The sequence below is a fragment of the Corvus hawaiiensis genome, chromosome Z (assembly GCF_020740725.1).
Source record: "Corvus hawaiiensis isolate bCorHaw1 chromosome Z, bCorHaw1.pri.cur, whole genome shotgun sequence".
Classification (NCBI taxonomy): domain Eukaryota; kingdom Metazoa; phylum Chordata; class Aves; order Passeriformes; family Corvidae; genus Corvus; species Corvus hawaiiensis.
The window spans coordinates 16,661,132-16,678,268 of NC_063255.1; the positions used below are offsets into that span (position 1 = coordinate 16,661,132).

Genomic DNA, 17,137 nt, shown 5'->3' on the forward strand with positions numbered 1-17,137 from the left:
GCTGAGGATCTGCCGAGGAACTCTTACAATCACAGGACCCGAGGGTCCTTGCCCGCGCAGGGAAACGCAAAACAACCGATGGGGAACGAGGCTGACCGGGGGCAGGGAAACCCCGGGTCTCCTCCCAGGGTCCCTCTCCCAGGACCACATGGCAGGAGGGGAGGGACCCTGACATGTCGGCCCTGTCCATGGGCAGGTCTCAGAATGCACCAGGCACAACATCTGCTGAGAAGGAAAACTGAGGCAGTGACAGAGCTCATGCCAGGGCTGCTGTGTGACATGGTGATGATGGGGTGGCTCTAAGAACTGCTGCAACACAGTCCCCAGGCTCAGAAGAGTTCCAGCTGCTGGGCCTTCCAAACCAGGGAGATCATGTGAAGGGCTGGGGAGAGTTCTGAGCACCAAAAATTCCCTCCCAGCCCTGGCCTTGCAGGAGGAGGGATCCCTGAGCCGAGGCCCCACTCAAAGGGTGTCTGTGGGACACAGCTTTCCCCTCACAGGCTAAGAAGGTCACTGGCACTGAGGCAAAGCTTGCTGCAAACCAGCTCATCTCCTGCAGCCTCATTACCATGTGCATTATAATGAGGGAGTGAGCAGAGGGCATGGAGAGGGACGTCACCACTGTGCAGGACAGAAGTAGTGCATGCTACCGACCAGAGTACCCCTCTGGCCCATGAAATCCAGCCCTCACAGGCCTTGCCAGCTGCAGGACATTGGTACAGTCCTATAAGTCCCTTCCCAACCTCTGCTTGCCCCATTCCTGGCAGTCCCAGTGCACTCTCCCCATCTCCCACTAGGCAAAGTGCTTGAATGTCTGTGGACACCCTGGATGCAGGGGCAGAGGAGCCAGTGATGAGGAGCCAGTTCCTGAGGAGCCAGGAACCTCAGTCCTCTGGTTTTGGGTGAGTGGGGATCTTGGGGAGGGGATCACAGTGCTGCTACAACCCCCAAGGAAGGCTTGGTGCTCAGATCTCCAGCTGCATTTCCAGTATTAGATCCTGCCTAGTAATGGGCTTCACTGTGTGCCCCGGCGGCTGTGAAGGCAGATGCTGCCACATGGCACGGGTGTCTCTTCCCACTCCCTGCTGTCTGTAGGAATCAACAATGCCCCCATTACAAAATCCATTGAGCCAAGGTCAGCCCAAACAGCTGATTGAGGTGGCAGTGCAGGAACACTACAGGAATACCATCAACCATCAACCCCTCTGCCTATCAGCCTGAGAAGAACTGGTTGTCCAGGTCCAAAGGCTCTGCCAAGGTACCAGCTGTTCTTCTGTGTCACAGAGGGCATATCTCCATGGGGTCGGGGGGCTGATGGTGCTGGCAGTGGCTCTGTTCATCCCCTCTTTGTATCTTGTGTCCTCCTTCCAGTGCCAAGGAGATGCTCCCTCAGTATATGTGCTTGCAGCTTTGCCACAGCCACCCATCTCCTTCCCTGGACTGAGACTGTCCCTGTCGCAGGGACGTCTGCACCTCCTGAGGGTTCTGACTTCCAGTGGCCCATAAATACCTCCTGATGGTAAGTGCTGCCTGGGAAATACTCTCCTGGTGCCCCATCGTCCCCAGGGACCAAGGCTGCATGAGCAGGGACAAGTGGCCAATGAGCTGCAACTGATGCGTATAACCTCTATGACAGATCCTTAACAAAGCCAGATTTACTCCCAGCACAGGTGTTTGTATGCATGGTCTCATCCAGCCATGCTTGGGACTGTACAACACCTGAAATCCTGCTGGCATTCCTGAGCCCACCTGCATGTAGCTTAGCATCTCCCAGATTCTGGGGCCATGTCAGTGTTTCTTGTGCTGCTCTTGTATTTTCAATTGTCATTGTGTGCTCTACTTACCAAGAACATGTTCCCTGGCCACACTGTTATGCAGTAATCAGCCCTGTCCTTCACCCACTGCAGGTCTGGCAGTACCTTTTAATCCCCACATGTTTACCTTTAGGATGTCCCTGTTGCTGAAGCAGCTTTTTTCAGCCCTGGGCAGAGGGCAGAAAAGACACTGTTTAACCAGCACAGTCATCACTCTGCTACTGCATCAAATCCCCGTGGGCCAAAATTAGGTGTGAGACTTAGCAGAAAATATGTGATTGGCCTTAAATTCCTGAGATCAGAAACTAAAACCAAGCAGCAACAAGAATAAACAGGGAGCACTGGATTCCCCATATATGTCCCTATGCCTGAGCTTCAGAAAGAAGTTTCTCAAGGTCTTCTCCACCAAGAAACAGGAATATTTTCCTCAATTGGTATGGATCTGGCAACAAGAATTTTAGGAAAATGAGAGAGAGTGCAAGAGAGAATGGTGTTCACAGGCAGGGAGCCACTGGAAATGGTTCACTGAGATGGCAATGCCAGGGTACATTAGTTTATCTCAGAGGCTTACTTTGCCCCATGGCACTGGTGAAGGGCAAAGGTGGTCTTTCCTTAAAGCTGGCTTGGGCAATTGTTCCCCTCAGACCCTTTCCCACAGTCTGGGGAAGTTCCTGGGAAAAGGGGAGAAACATCATTGACTGCTGGTTTGGTGGGCACTTTAACAGCCCTTGCAGACTGGTGCCCCCCCACCATCCATAAGGTGGAGACCAAGAAAGCATGCAAGGGAAAGCTCTCAGAGCATAGTAACACAGCCAAAAATAGAAGCAGTCATTGACACCCGTGTTTGTCGGCTTCATGCTGGGCTGCTGAGGACGTGCTTGCTTTTGGCAAGTTGTCCAGGAAGAGCTGCCGTCCATCTGGGATACTGAGCACTGACACATGCTACATAAGGAGGGGTACTTTGAAAGCAGCACATAATTAATGAAGGCATGAAATGCGCTTGTCTGACTATGATCTGAGAGCACATTGCCAGGGGGCAGCACCACCCAGGCCCCTCCATGTGTGCTGCTGATCATAAATCCACGGCACTGTGGTCCTCACAGTGGGGTGATGCTCCAGCACAGAGCCATCTGGGGACCCACATGCCAGTGGGGCAGCAGCCTGCCGTGCTGTGCCCACACCAAGCAGTACCCCAGTCCTCCTAGGAGCAGGGAATACCCCATTAAACCCCATCCCGGACTAAAACCATCCCATGAAAAGCATGTCCCTGCCCAAAAGCACCCCATTGAAAAACCTGGCCCGGCCCCAAAGCATTCCATGTAATGCTCATCCCAGTCCCAAAGCATCACGTGAAGAGCCCAGCACAGCCCAAAGGCATCCACTGAAATCCTGTCCCTGCCCCAAGGCATCCCATGACAAACTTGTCCCAGCTCCAAAGCATCTCATGAAAACCTCATCCCGACCCAAAAGCACCCCGGCACAGCCCCGCCGGAGCCAAACCCCGATACCCCTAGCCCAGCCCCGGGGGTACCCCATCCCCACGCTCCCCCGGACATCCCCAGCGGCTCCAGCCCCCGGCGCCCCCCGGAGCTGCCCTGCCCGGGCCGAACTACATCTCCCATCGGGGAGCGCCGGTCCGGGGGCCGGTCCGGGGCGGGAGCCGGGGCGGGGCGGGCAGCGCCCAACCCCGGAACCGCGCTGAGCCCCGAGCCCGGAGCCCCCCGGGCCGGCAGACCCGGCTATGGCCCGGCGGTGCCGGTGAGTGAGCGGCTCCCGGGGCTGCGCTCGGGGCGGGGGCGGGGGCGCAGCCCCGGCTCGGGGGGTGCGGGAAGAGGCGGGCGAGGGGCTCCCCCTCCCGCAGACCCCAGGCTGCGGCATCGGCGAGGGCTCGGGAAGGCCCGCGGGGAGCGCGGTGAAGGTACGGAGCTTTGCCCAGACCTTGGGGTGCGAGCCCTCCGCACCCCGCCGGGCAGGGGCCGCGCGAGTTCTCCGGTAGGTGGGAGTCTGCCTGCCCGGAGATGAACGGAGCCGGGAGACACGTCCCCGGCACGACTCGCAAAGAGCAGCTTCAACTTTTGCCGCTTGATAAGATGCTTGGTAGTGAAAACTTTGCAGATGGGTGTACGCAGCTCATTGTGCTGTGTGCTCGATTGGGTTTGGAGTGGGTTTTGGGACAGCTCTGACCTCGCTGGCCATGGCAAGGAGTGGCCAAAGCTGTGTTAGAAAGCACAAATGCTTCTTCCCCTTTTCCCCCCTTACCACTTTGGGATACCCATGATGTCCAAAGGCAAGTGCCTGGCACAGCAGACACCCACAGCCCAGTGGAGAATGACGTTTGTGAGGCTGTGTGGCTGGATCTGCACATGGAAAAGCTGCACGGGAGCACTTAAAGGGATTGGTGACTGCGTTTGGGCCAAGGTTATCCAGAATCACTGACTGTTGGATACAAATTCTGGGACTTGTGTCAACAGCCCAGCATCTTGAGCCATCCACAGCTCTCTGGAGCTGCCAGTGCCTGGAGTTTCATGGTCACTCGATGACTGGAAAATTGGCAGGGCTGTGCCAGAGGGGCGTGCTTAGGTTTCCATTTCTCCCCCATATCATGTTGTAGCACTTGGATGTTGGGGTGGGCTCAGGTTTCAGCCTGCATCAGCATCCGAAATGCTGAGTGCTCCCAAAGCGCTGAGTCAGCTCTTCAGAGAAAGAATCTGCGTGGACAAAACGGGGCACTGGGTCCCACTTACAGGGTGGGTTGTCTTGGAGGACAGAGATGAGCAGTGAGTGAGATTGACACCCACTTTGGGGAGAGGCTGTTGGAGTGATGGGGTGGTAGATGACACACGTCTTGTACCAGCCAGAGTTGGGCTGGGGACCAAGAGACCTTGGAAAAGACACCAAAATCTTTGTGGCTGTGTATCTTACATGGCAAAAGTGGCACATGAAATAAGCTAATAGCACCACTGTTTGGTGTTCTGCTTTTGCCACTGTTCGGCACGAGATCTGGTGGCCCTGCGGGTGCTGAGGAGCTGACTGCTGGGCTCAGGGTTACCCAGTGGACCACAGTTTCAGAGCCCGGCTCTCTCCAGCTCCCACAGAGCCTGTAGGACTTATCCAAGGTGGACAGAGGCATGTCCTTAAGGGGAGAGCCCTGGAGCTTTCTCTCCCTCATGTCCAATGCACTTTGATACAAGTGGACCAGGAGGACTCACTTTGTTTTAAAGTCTCCACAGATCTTTGCAGCTCAGATAAATTCAGGCTCCCTGATGTGCCTCTAGGCAGGGGAAAGAAGAAGCCTCTGGTCATGGTTTAGTCATGAGATGAAAGCAGCACGAGCTGTGTGCAGGGTTACAGTGAAAACCCAGTTTATTAAACTTCATCTTGGTAATTAGCACGGGGTGAAGAACAAAGAAAGATGATATTGTAAAAGGGGAATTGTCAGGGGTGTTAAATATTAAGTCATCTGCTGCCAGAATTGGTTCCCTGTGGCTGCTTTGTATTCATGGTCAAACACTGGATGAAGTGTCTAAATGGGTTTGGAGCATCACTTGACACTGGAAACTTTAAAAGACAAAACTGAGCTGCAAAGTCACAATTCCTATAATAAAGGTGCAAGTATTTAAGGCTGGGCAGAGCTAATGCCACAGCTTCAAATCTCCTGCCTCCTCTCGCAGACAGAGTGAGGTGCTGGCAGCCTGTCTGCACTTTGCAGATGAGCTCTGTATTCACACGGCCACCTTGGATTTGGGGTTTATCCTCCAGGTGCCCAGTGCTGTTTAATCCTATCTTACAAACCAACCAGCACCAGTGGGGCAGCTTGTTTCTTTTCACACGAGGCAGCCTCATTACTCTTCTGGGTCATGACTCTGCTTAAAATCACAACATTTGGGGAAGAAAAGAAAAATCACCCCAAACCTTGGGTTGGATTAGTCTTTTTTCCCTTGTGCTTTCTGATTCTGGCGCTCCTGTGAGTGCAGGGAGGGGATGCGCCTTCGCCGGCCCTTCTCGCCCACCTGGCAGGGAGGTGAGATGCCAGCCCGGATCCCGGGTGTCCGCGAGCGGAGGAGGGTGGAAGCGCGCTCCCGTGTGCGGCCGCCCCTCCTGGCCGGGCTCCGCTCGCCTTGGCACACCCCGGCCGGAGGGTTGGCTGCTCACACATCCGTCACGGTGCCTGAGAAGACAGCGGTGACGTGCTGGTCCCCTCCTCCTGCCCGCGGACACCCGCTGCTCACGGAGCGGCCAGCTCGGAGCCCCGGAACGCCCCACGTGATGGAGAGGATGGAGCTGCCGGGGACGTGGAGATGGAGCGGTGCTCCTTTTTCATGTGCTTAAAAAGACGACTGTGGTGGAGCCAGGCGGGAGGCAGGGATCCCCAGGAAGCCATGGCTAGGTAAGTACTGGGGCACCGTGCCCCGGAGGGTGAGCTGCCTCCTGCATGGGCCTCTCTGTGTCCAGCAGCCGGATGCGGTGGAGAATTTGCAAAAGCCCTGACAAGAAGGGTCTGTCACTTTGCAGGAGGGGCAGAGAGCTCCCCCACCGCAGCATCTCCAGGAACCCCGAAGGTCAGGCAGTGGGTCCATCCCTGTTCTGACCACAGCAAGGACGGTGAAGGTGGAGGATCCCCCAGGGCTCAGGGGCCGGGTGTCTGTGCCTCACACATGCCCCCGGAGGTGGCTTGAGTGTTGCAGAGATAAAACCAAAGCCTCAGGGTGATCCATTGTAGTATCTGGGGGAATCCACAGGATTAGGGAGGGAATGAGTGCTTCTGATCCATGTGGAATCAGGGTGTGTGGGGAGCAGCCCTGCGCTCTGTGCCTGCGTTGTCACCAGGTGCCTCCACCCATCTCACCTGCTCCCATCAGCGCCAAGCGGGAGGAGCAGTGATTTCACCTTATTTGACTCCAAAAAGCCCTCCACAGAACTCCAGTGCTCTGCTGCAGACCCCTCCAAGGGAAATTAACCCCCCAGGAAGGGTTTGTTTGTCCCCTGTCTCAGGTGTACAAAGTCCCTTTGTCAGGGCAGGTTCCCTGCAGGGGGTTTCAGACTGGACACATGGAGGTTTTATTGCCTCCACAGCTTTTTTGCGGAGAAGAAATTTTTCCCTTAATTTGCTGTCCTAATTCCCTGCTCTTGTGTGGGATTGGAGATGCCTCCTGGTAAAATCTGCAGTGTTTCTGTACTATTTCCTGAGCTCAACTCCTGCCAAGATGTTTGGGGAGGAGGCGGCAGCACCTTGCAGTGGAAGAGGGAGGGTTTCCTGGCATCCCGGTGGGGGAAGTGGGTGTGTGTCTCTGGCAGGAGCTTGACCCCTAGCGCAGTTCAGACCTGACCCTGCCAGGGCAATAGAGACCAGTTATATGTTATTGACCCTCTTTAAATGAATGTCCTAATTGCAGAGTGGCTGGGGTTAGTGGTGCTGTGGGTCTCGCAGCTTGTGGTTAGCGGTGGTGTTGGTAAAAATAGAAGCGGTCAAAAAATGGATTTTTATTTTTACTCTATAAAGTGTGTCCTGCTCAGATGTTTTGCTTTCATCTTGAGTTGAGGCAAGGCGACTCGCTGCTTTCACAGAACACAGAGAAAAACCTTTGTTTTGAGTCAGCTGGGAAGCTCCGGCGCAGCAAGCTGCAAACATGCTGTTTGACTTTGACACTCTCCCTTCTAGTTTTCTTTTTTTTTTTTTTCCTGAGGAGTTAAAGGCCGCCACAATGTCATCTTGGAGCAAAATAACAAGTTAGCGTTACACAAAAAAAAAATTGTTGAAACAGGCAGTGCATGAGCAGGCACCTCTGCGGGCTGCAGCTTGCGAGTGAGAGGCGGAACGCATCTCCAGGGAGCCTGGGAGACTTAGCTCTCACCTGGGACGGTGCCAGATCTCCCACTGGAGAATGTACATTCTGTTAAAAAGGCAAAAAAATAGAGGGCACAGACCAAGATTGTTTTTGGAGACCTCCTTGGCCCATCACTGTGCTGGGTGATGTCTGCAAACACCCTTCTCAGCATCTTTGTTAAAGTCATGTCCAAGTAGGCAATGTTCCTCAGCAGCCACAGGGTTTGATCCTGACCCAGCCACAGCAGTCAGAGCAGGATTAAATCCACCAGCTCAATCACTCAGCTTGCACATCCCTCTGAGGCAGATTGGTGTCCAAGGGACTCAAGAGGCTGCAAAACCTTTCTTAAAAACCACATTATTTCTCTACTGACAGTAGCAGTGATGGCTCCCTCATGTGTGCCATGAGCTCCAGTCCATGGGGGGGAAAAGAAAGAAACAGCCTAAAAATAGAGCAGCTTCGAAGTAGTTCATAAATAATAAGCCAGCTTCCTGAAAGGTAGATAAAAATCCAGAATTCCCTGAAGCCGTGGGAGCTGCTGTCAATTTTAGATGGAGCCTCAGTAGCAGTATCAGATATTTCTTGGGCTTAAAACCTTAAATGAGAATTGGCAAAGAAAACATCATTTTGCCCTCTTTTTTATAAAGAAAATGTGAAAACTTTTCCCAAATTATTTGCAAGTCCTGCTTGGTGAAGGGTGCATTTTATTTTTTTCCCCCTTGACCTTTGCAGTCCCCAGATAAGGCAAAAGTGAGATAGAGGCATGGCTCTGGAGTGACAGGTATTCGCACGTCCCTCTCTCTCTGGCATCCCAAAACCTCCCAGTGTTGAGAGGGTGAGGATTTATTTGGGCTCAGTGTACCCATCTGTATTTCCAGTATCATCCTGCCACTTGCAGCTTCACTCAGCTGTGCTGGTTTTGGCCAAAGTCCTTCTGCAAACCTTCCTCCCCGCCATCCCTGGGATGGCCCTGTTCTGCTTCTGGTTCACCCTAAAGCCAAGGAAGAGTTGAGAGAGGGATGAAAGGTGTATCCCAAACACAGCCTCATCCCACCACCACCTCCTCCGTGTCTTTATTGCCCAATTTGGCTTGGCTCAGCTGGCCTTGCATCACAAGTGCTGGGTGGTGAGAGCCCTGTTGCCCACCTGGGGAGCAGGATCCAGTGCTGGGTGACACAGTTGGAGTGGCTGGAGCTGTCCCCAACCCGTTCCCGAGCTCCTCGCTGGCAAGTGAGGGCTCTGTGGGAGTTGGCCATGGGACAAGTTGTTTAACTAAACCTATCGCCTGTTCAGGCTAATCGCTGCCTAATGCCTCTGTAATCCCATTTAAAGCAACTGGCTGTCTAGAAAGTTACTAACTCCCAGGGGAAGGTTAGAATGACCCGCCTGCTGCAAGGTCTGGTCCAATACCTGCTTCAAGATGAAGAATATAAACACAGAATGTTTTGCTGAGCCTGTGCACAGATGCTGCAGTTTGCACATAGCTACAGTGGAGCAACAAGGCTTAGGTGGTGTTCAGGACCCCCTTCTGCTTTACTTTTCCTTTCTTGCATCTTTCTGAGGCACAGAGAAATAAATACGTGTTCTGGATTGCCATGTCTATTGCAGGGAGAGGGTTCCGTAATTCATTTTGGATCTTTTTCTTCCTTTTTCTTAAGAAAAAAAACAATCTCTTTAGAGGGAATCTCTGCAACTGGTTTCATTTGTGCAGAAAAAGAGGGTTTTTTTCCCTCTGGTTTGCCCACAGCCAGCAGGTTTACAGCCCCAGAGCTTGGGGAGGAACCGGCTGTGTTTGCTGGCACCAGGCAGATATCAGGCAGCTGGTCTGCAGCTTTGCAGCTCCTCTCCCTCCCCTATTCCTCCAGCAGCTGCATTTGCTTCTCACTCTCCCATGTCCTTACTTTACTTTTCTCCCCTGGATCCCAGGCGTTATGCTTGGCGGAGCCCAGCCAGGCTGTGGCCAAGGAAAAGCCATTAGGCTCTTGGCACAGCCTACTTCCCCGGGGCCACTCAGGGGGGAGTGGGCTGGAGCTGAAACACAGCCTGGAGCCTTGCTAGATGGAGGAAGGGCCCTTTGGAGGTCCTGCACTGCTCACTTACTACAAGATTAGCTTTTCTTTCAGAAAAGCTGGAAGTTCTTTTCTACCCAGAAATGCTGTAAAGGTCTGAGCACATGGCAGGAGCCAGCCATTCTGTGCCACTCACCGCACCCCCTACATGCCCCCCAAAACCAGACATGAGCCACCGGTACCCCAGCCCCATTTGGCTCACCGTGAGCTGTGGAGAAGCAGGGATTTACCCACTTTGACTGCAAAGCATCACCCAGGTGGAGCAGCTGGAACATGCTTGGGACAAGGAGGGGATGTTGCTGCAGATGAATTAAATCTGCCAGGGAGGCAATATGATTAAAATTAGGAGTGGCTGTGTGGAATTCATTACGTGGTGTCTTTTATAGCTCTTAGTTATCTCTGTCTCTTAAAAGACACTGTCAGTGAGCTGATCTGGTTCCTGTTCAGCCTCCTTCTACTGCCACCCAGTCTCCATTCCTGCCTCACTTAAAGTCTCCCCAAAACAAAAAAACACTAATTATGGCAATTATTTGGTCCTTGTTGCCCCGTGGTTGTTCCCTGTGTAGGGCTCAGGCTGTTCTCTGCATGTGTTGTCTTGCCTGGAGTAATTGGAGATGGTGTCTGGTACTTGGAACACAACACCTGGCATGTCAAAGACAGGCAGAGGGAGCCGGGGGGAGCAAATGGATGACACGCTGTCCCTTGATGCAGAGGTTCTCTCAGACTATTTATATCCTCTCCTTTTTCAGAGACGGATGTTCTGGGATTCGGTGGAGGTGGGAGCTCTCCTAACAATCCGTTGTCTTCTCCTGAGAACCCCAGGCGTGCTTCTTTCCTACTCCTCTGCAGAAAGCTCTAGAGAAAACGCAGCACCATGTACACTTTCCTGCCAGAGAGCTTCACACCAGTGAAGCAGAAGCCCTCCAAGGAGCTGAGGCCCATGTTGGGCGCCATCTTGCTGGGCCTCATCCTGTTCATTGCCGCGGTGGTGGCCTGGTGCTACTACACGGTGTCCCTGCGGAAGGCGGAGCGGCTCAAGACGGAGCTGATGGACCTGCGGGCGGACGGCTTCATCATCCGCAACCAGCACGGGGAGGTGGTGTTCCGGCTGGCCTTCCGCTCAGGCAGCCTGGACCTGGAGTCGTGCTCCAAGGAGGGCGAGATCCTGAGCTGCTCGCGCTCGAGCCGGGGGCCGCTCAACTTCTTCATCCAGACGGTGAAGCCCAAGGACACGGTGATGTGCTACCGCGTGCGCTGGGAGGAGCTGGAGGCCGGCCCGGCCGTGGAGCACACCATGTTCTGGGAGGACGCCCACTGGTACGGGGGCTCGGAGATGAGCACCCAGCACTGGCCCATCCGCCTGGCCGGCTACCAGGAGCCCGTGCCCTACGTGACCAGCGACGTCTACTCCTTCCGCGACAGCTTTGGCGGCATCCTGGAGCGCTACTGGCTCTCCTCCAAGGCGGCGGCCATCAAGATCAACGACTCTGTGCCCTTCCACTTGGGCTTCAACGCCACTGAGCGCACTCTCTTCTTCCAGGCCCGCTACAAGGACTCGCCCTACAAGCCCCCACTGGGCCAGCAGCCCTTCCCCGAGCTCAGCTACCGCGTCTGCGTGGGCTCCGACGTCACCTCCATCCACAAGTACATGGTGCGCAGGTACTTCAACAAGCCCTCCAAGATCCCTGCTGAGAACGCCTTCCGATACCCCATATGGTCCACCTGGGCCCTCTACAAGAATGATATTGACCAGGATAAACTCTTGCGATTTGCTGAAAAGATCAAGAAGTACCATTTTAACTGCAGCCACATTGAGATTGATGACATGTATACCCAAGCCTATGGGGACTTTGACTTTGACCCTGTCAAGTTCCCCAATGTAACAGAGATGTTTGCAAAGCTGAAGGAAGATGGGTTTAAGGTCACTCTGTGGACTCATCCTTTCATAAACTACAATTCCTCCAATTTTGGTGTGGGGATTGAGCGTCAGCTGTTTATCAAGGAGCCGTCAGGGCGGCTGCCGGCCATGGTGGAGTGGTGGAACGGCATTGGGGCCATCCTGGACTTCACCAACCCAGCAGCCCGGGATTGGTTCCAGAGCCACCTGCGCCAACTCCGGCACAAGTACGGCATCTCCTCCTTCAAGTTCGATGCGGGTGAGACCAGCTACCTGCCCAAGCAGTTCAGCACCTTCCGCCCGCTGTCGGACCCCAGCATCTGGTCCCGGCGCTACACAGAGATGGCCATCCCCTTCTACGAGCTGGCTGAGGTGCGAGTGGGATACCAGTCACAGAACATCTCCTGCTTCTTCCGCATCATCGACCGTGACTCTGTCTGGGGCTATGAGTTGGGCCTCAAGTCCCTCATCCCCACTGTGCTCACCATCAGCATGCTGGGGTACCCCTTCATATCTGCAGACATGATAGGGGGCAATTTTTTCCCCAATAAGACCAATGGGGCAGTGGAGATCCCTGACCGGGAGCTGTACGTGCGCTGGCTGGAGCTGTCGGCCTTCATGCCCTCCATGCAGTTCTCCATCCCGCCTTGGCTCTACGACAAGGAGGTGGTGGAGATTGCGCAGAAGTTCACAGAGCTCCATGAGTCACTGGTGGCCCCGCTGCTGCTGGAGCTGGCGGGGGAGGTCACCGACACGGGCGACCCCATCATCCGTCCCATCTGGTGGATCTCCCCCCGTGACGAGGCCACTCACCGGATTGACTCCCAGTTCCTCATCGGGGACACCCTCATGGTGGCCCCGGTGCTGGAGATGGGCAAGCAGGAGCGGGATGTCTACCTGCCAGCGGGCAAATGGCGCAGCTACAAGGGGGAGCTGTTTGAGAAGACCCCGGTGCTACTAACTGACTATCCCGTTGACCTGGACGAAGTTGCCTATTTCCTCTGGGTTTCCTAACAGGCTTCTTCATCAGCTTTGGAATAACCATGCCTTACCTAGGACTTTCTAACAAATAATAACTCTAATTGCACATTTCATTTGAGACTGGGGTGGAGGAAGGGAACTAAATAGACTTCACTGTTCTTGGGGATAATTTTTTTTTATTTGGGGATTGGTCTTGATTTTTTTAATTTGGGTCTGGTGGTAGGCTCTGATTGGATTACAGTAGGCAACAATTTATCTGGTTAGGTCAGAAAGGAGTTGTCGGTCTGTCTGCAGACATGTAGTAAACCCAATATCTTTTCAGTTCTCAAGGATTTCAAGAGTTGGAAGTTGGTTAGTGCCAGTGGGGAGCGTTCCTAGTCTTGTGGGAGCACCTGGCACTGGATATGGAGGCGTGTGCTGTGGGAGGGTTGCTGCAGCACAGCCTGCCCTAAGTTTTATAATATGGCAAATATATTCAAAAGGATATTTTTAAGACCATAAAGCAAAACAGCATTACATATATATATACACACTTTTTTTTTCCCCCTTTTCCCTGGCACAGCACTGAACTAACAGTTGCCCCATGCTCCTGTTTTCCTGGGTACCAGGCAGGTCAGGTCACTCAAGTGATATCCATGTGTTTTAACTGAATGGGTTGCTTATTTCCTGCTGGGACAGCTGCATCCCACCTGCTCACCCATTTGACTCCCTCTACAAGGCTCTTGCCTCTCTGTGTTTTGCCCAGGGCATCAACATTGCCTTTCCTAGAGCAGCACTGCCTGTGCCAGCACATCCCATTTTTTAAGCATTTATGACCCCACTTAGTTGCATGATTATCCTGCTGATACTATCCTTTTTGGTTTTTAAGGACAGATGAGGTTTATTGCTGGCAGAAGGTCTGCCTGGAGCAAAGCTGTCCTCAGACACTCCATGCGGCGCTTCCCTGGGAACAGCTGGTTCCCGTGAGCCACACATGTCTTGGATTGACAGTGACGTTTGCTGATAGCCGGCTTGCCTGTGGGTGGAAAACACCGGCTCTATGAACTGATGGGTCTGTGCCAGTGGGTGTTCTCACTGCACCCACAGAAATGTTCTCATATAACATGAAGTTAAGCTAATACCCATCTCAGGTCGCCATTAAGAGGTGATGATTTTGTTGAGGGTTTTCCTGAGTCAGCCCTCCTCTCTCCCTGGGAGAGTCCCAGGGACCTTCCTCACGCAGCGTTGGTGTTGCTGGAGGTGCGATTGCTGTCACAGGCTTCTAGAGGGCACATGGGGTGATGGGATCCTGCACCCCAAGTCCCCAGCAGCTGCCTCTTTGGCAGATTTCCCATTTGGTTTTGTATGGGAAAATGAATTTACAGAGACTCAAGGCAGGGCAAACAGGATTGAAGTCTGGCAGCCTTTTTCCCTAAGGCAAGAATTCCTGGTTGTGCCCCGGTTGGGAACATGTGTCAGCCCCTGAATTTTTGATGAGCTTCTGCAGAATTGAACTGCAATGGCTGGGAAGGGTTGGGGCACCCTGCCCAGGCTACAGCCAGCCAAGGACAGCTCAGCATCTCTGGGGCTTCTCCTGGGATTATGTGTGGGCTGGGCATGGGTCTGGCACAAGTCAGCCACCCAAGGTGATAGTGCGTGTTTTGGGTAGGGTTGGGTACCAGTGAGGATCTTTCTCAAAGCCCATCTCCTACCACAGGGCTTTTCAGGAGGCAGAAAAGGAGATGCACTAAGCATCTAAGGGTTGTGATGGGGTGCAGGAGGAGAAATTCAGCTGTTAGGGGCAAAATCTGAAGAGCTTTTATAGTTAGGAAGGAAGTGAGGAAGTCTGGTTTGATTGATTCTTTGGAGCATCACCTTAAGACCTGTATCTGCCCTGTATAATTTCATCTCAAAATGAGATGTAGGGGAGCCTTATAGGTCCCTGTCCAGCTAGAGCACAAGCATTTCCTGAAGCCTGTTTGTTTCTCAGGCTTTTAATTCTGAAGGACTCAAGTTTCTTCCCGGCCACCAGTGCAAATAACGGTTATGTTACAAGTTACAGACACCCTCTGGCAAGGAGTTAATCCTGGAACCTCAGTGTCACTCATCAGGGCACTGGCAGGACTTGGTCCTTGCTTGCAGGGTGGCAGTGAAGGTGAGGAGATGAGACTGGCCAAAGCCTTCAAGAAGGGCCGGGTGTGGAGGGGGCTTTTGCAGCCCCAGAAGTGCAGGAAGACCATGCTTTGAGAGGCTCCAGCTCTTCCCTTTCAACCTTTGCTCATGAAATACTTGTCATCCTTTGGCTTGGGAGCATTAGGTGGAGGAGATGTTGCTGCACAGCTCAGCTGCCAGTGCAGAATTGGGATCCTTGGCACAGGACTTCACGGGAAGGATCCCTGCATGACCATGAGATATTGCCTTCTCTTCGCCTGGTTCCATGCCACTCAGTGTATGCATCACTAATGAGGAATGAGGCTGCGTGAAGAGAAACACAGCATCCCTGTTAGTATCCTTCTACTATTAAAATGATGGGAGCAGCCAGATGAGTGCCTTCAATCTCCTTGCAGTGGTTTCAGGCGCTGTCAGGAAGGTCATGGAGGAAATTCTCCATTAGACACACTGTCTTCTTTCCCCTCCCCTCAAAAGAAAGGATTGTATTAACAAAGTTATAATTTTCTTTTATTTAACTATGCCAATGAATGGGTAAGATTATAGAGTACCCTTATTTTTCTAAATGCTGTAATTAGGGCGTAAGTGTCCATGGCTGTTCCATGGTCCAGCAAGGAGAAAGGTAAAGCTGCTGAGAGGACTAAGAGCTGATGTTGGGGATAGGCTCAGCAGTGCTGCCTTAAGCTGTCTCACAGGCTTCTAGGTGCCCTTTCCATCCAACTTTTTACCAAAACCACTATTTCTAACACTATGCTGTAGTACTGCAGGACTTGAGGATCTCTCAGACCTTGCAGACCAGAAACTCTGCACAGATACCTTGGGAACTGCTGCTAGGGATATTTCTCTGATTTACACCATGGGTCACTGGCCAAAGCTGGGTTTAGCTTGTCTTAGCCAAGAAAAAGGCCAAAACCAGGTTTGGGATGTGGATTCAGCCTTTTCACACGTGATGCTTACGTGATTGAATTTTGAAGCTTGCACTGTTGTGTATCAGGTTTTCTGGATGCTTGTGTTTGTACATGCTGTCCTATGTCCGACTGTAATGCTGGTGGGTCTGTTTTTAACCACTTTTCTAATTTCTAATTGGTATGAACTGTAACATGAATCGCCTTGATTGAGATAAAATTTTGGAAAACAAAAAGAAGTTTAACTATGTCCATCTGTACCACGTTGGTGGGGCTGGTGGTTCAGGGAGATTTGGGGCTTTTCTTACCCTAGTCTTTACTGAAATCAGGGTTGAGATTGTTGTTTTATTTAAAGCTTGCAGCCTGCAGCTTTGATGTATGTTTTAAAAGGAGAAGCTGGCAGTAACCCCACTCTTGTGTTTGCAGTGGTGGCAGACAATCCCATTGGACTGAGAATTGTACTCCCTTGGGTCCTGACAGCAAAGAGACTAGCTGTGCCTTAGGGCTGGCCTGGAAAAGGCCATGTCCAGGTGAACCCCAATGTTTTGTCAGCTGCCGGGGGTGGGGACCATACACACCAATTGGGTCATGCCCCTATTTCTACTGACATTCACCCCAAAAAAGGCTCATCAGCACTGATTCTGGGGGGGTTTGCTAGTCCATGCTGCTCTCAGAGGACACATACTTCAAGACTGTAGGGGATAAGCAAGAGGAGCCTGTTCTCCACTTCTCTTGGGCAGTCCAGAAAGTCCTTCTGACTGTCCCCACGGTCCCCCTTTCCAGATGGTACTGACAGCAAGGACATGGGTGGAGTAGATGCTTGTAGCTATGGGAGTGCCAGAAATGGAGCATGTGAGACTCATTTAGGAGCCTGCCTTGCCCCTCATCACCCCCTTTGCCCCAAATAATGTTTTTCCTTCCCTTCTCATTGTTACTGCACAAACCATAGCTACCTTGTGCCATTGGCATCAATAATAGTGGCCAACACATACAGTGTGGCTTGAGGGTTGAGAGGGACTTCGTTTCACTCCTTTTGCAATAAAAGACATTTTCCCAGTGCTTTTTCTTTGACTTCTTCCTTGGGTGCAAGTGGCATCCATACACTTGGCTGATGATCATATGGGGGATGAAGCTGGCACTGCTGAAGACCTGTGGGCAGGTTGGCAACTTAAGAGCACTCACAGCCTTGCAGGAGATCCTCAGTGATGCAGAGGTCCTCCTGAAAATCAGTGCTTTGGGTTTGAGTTGGTTTACATCCTCCCAAAGCCTGTTGCAGTGTGTAGAGATGGTGTCTGAGGCTCACCGTGACATGGGGACAGTGAATGGGGTCAGCTCTGTGCTGGGTCCCAGCTACATGGCAGTGCTTGAAAACACATCCACAGCTGTGCATTGCACAGGGAGAAGTGTTAGTGGCAAAATCCAAACCCCAGAGGGGCTGCAGCAAAAGCCCAATTTGTTGCAGACTGGATTTCAAGGAGGTGCCTATGGGTGACAGCAG

General features: G+C 52.7%; 1 protein-coding gene across 3 annotated transcripts; it reads left to right on the top strand.

Moving 5' to 3' along the window:
* The first annotated feature begins 3,483 nt into the window (after positions 1-3,483).
* Positions 3,484-16,698, top strand: LOC125320004 (myogenesis-regulating glycosidase-like). Of its 3 annotated transcripts, none has more exons than XM_048291905.1 (2): positions 3,484-3,572; positions 10,458-16,698. In XM_048291905.1, the coding sequence occupies exon 2, from the start codon at positions 10,583-10,585 to the stop codon at positions 12,617-12,619; it is 2,037 nt and encodes a 678-aa protein (XP_048147862.1). In that variant the 5' UTR covers positions 3,484-3,572; positions 10,458-10,582; the 3' UTR covers positions 12,620-16,698. The 3 variants fall into 3 exon arrangements, with proteins under 3 accessions (XP_048147862.1, XP_048147863.1, XP_048147861.1); XM_048291906.1 differs by lacking the exon at positions 3,484-3,572 and adding an exon at positions 3,631-3,732; XM_048291904.1 differs by lacking the exon at positions 3,484-3,572 and adding an exon at positions 3,766-6,201.
* The last annotated feature ends 439 nt before the right edge of the window (positions 16,699-17,137 follow it).

What these genes read in the sequence shown, in the direction of transcription:
- LOC125320004 (XM_048291905.1), top strand. Translation starts at nt 10,583, where the DNA reads ATGTACACTTTCCTGCCAGAGAGCTTCACACCAGTGAAGCAGAAGCCC.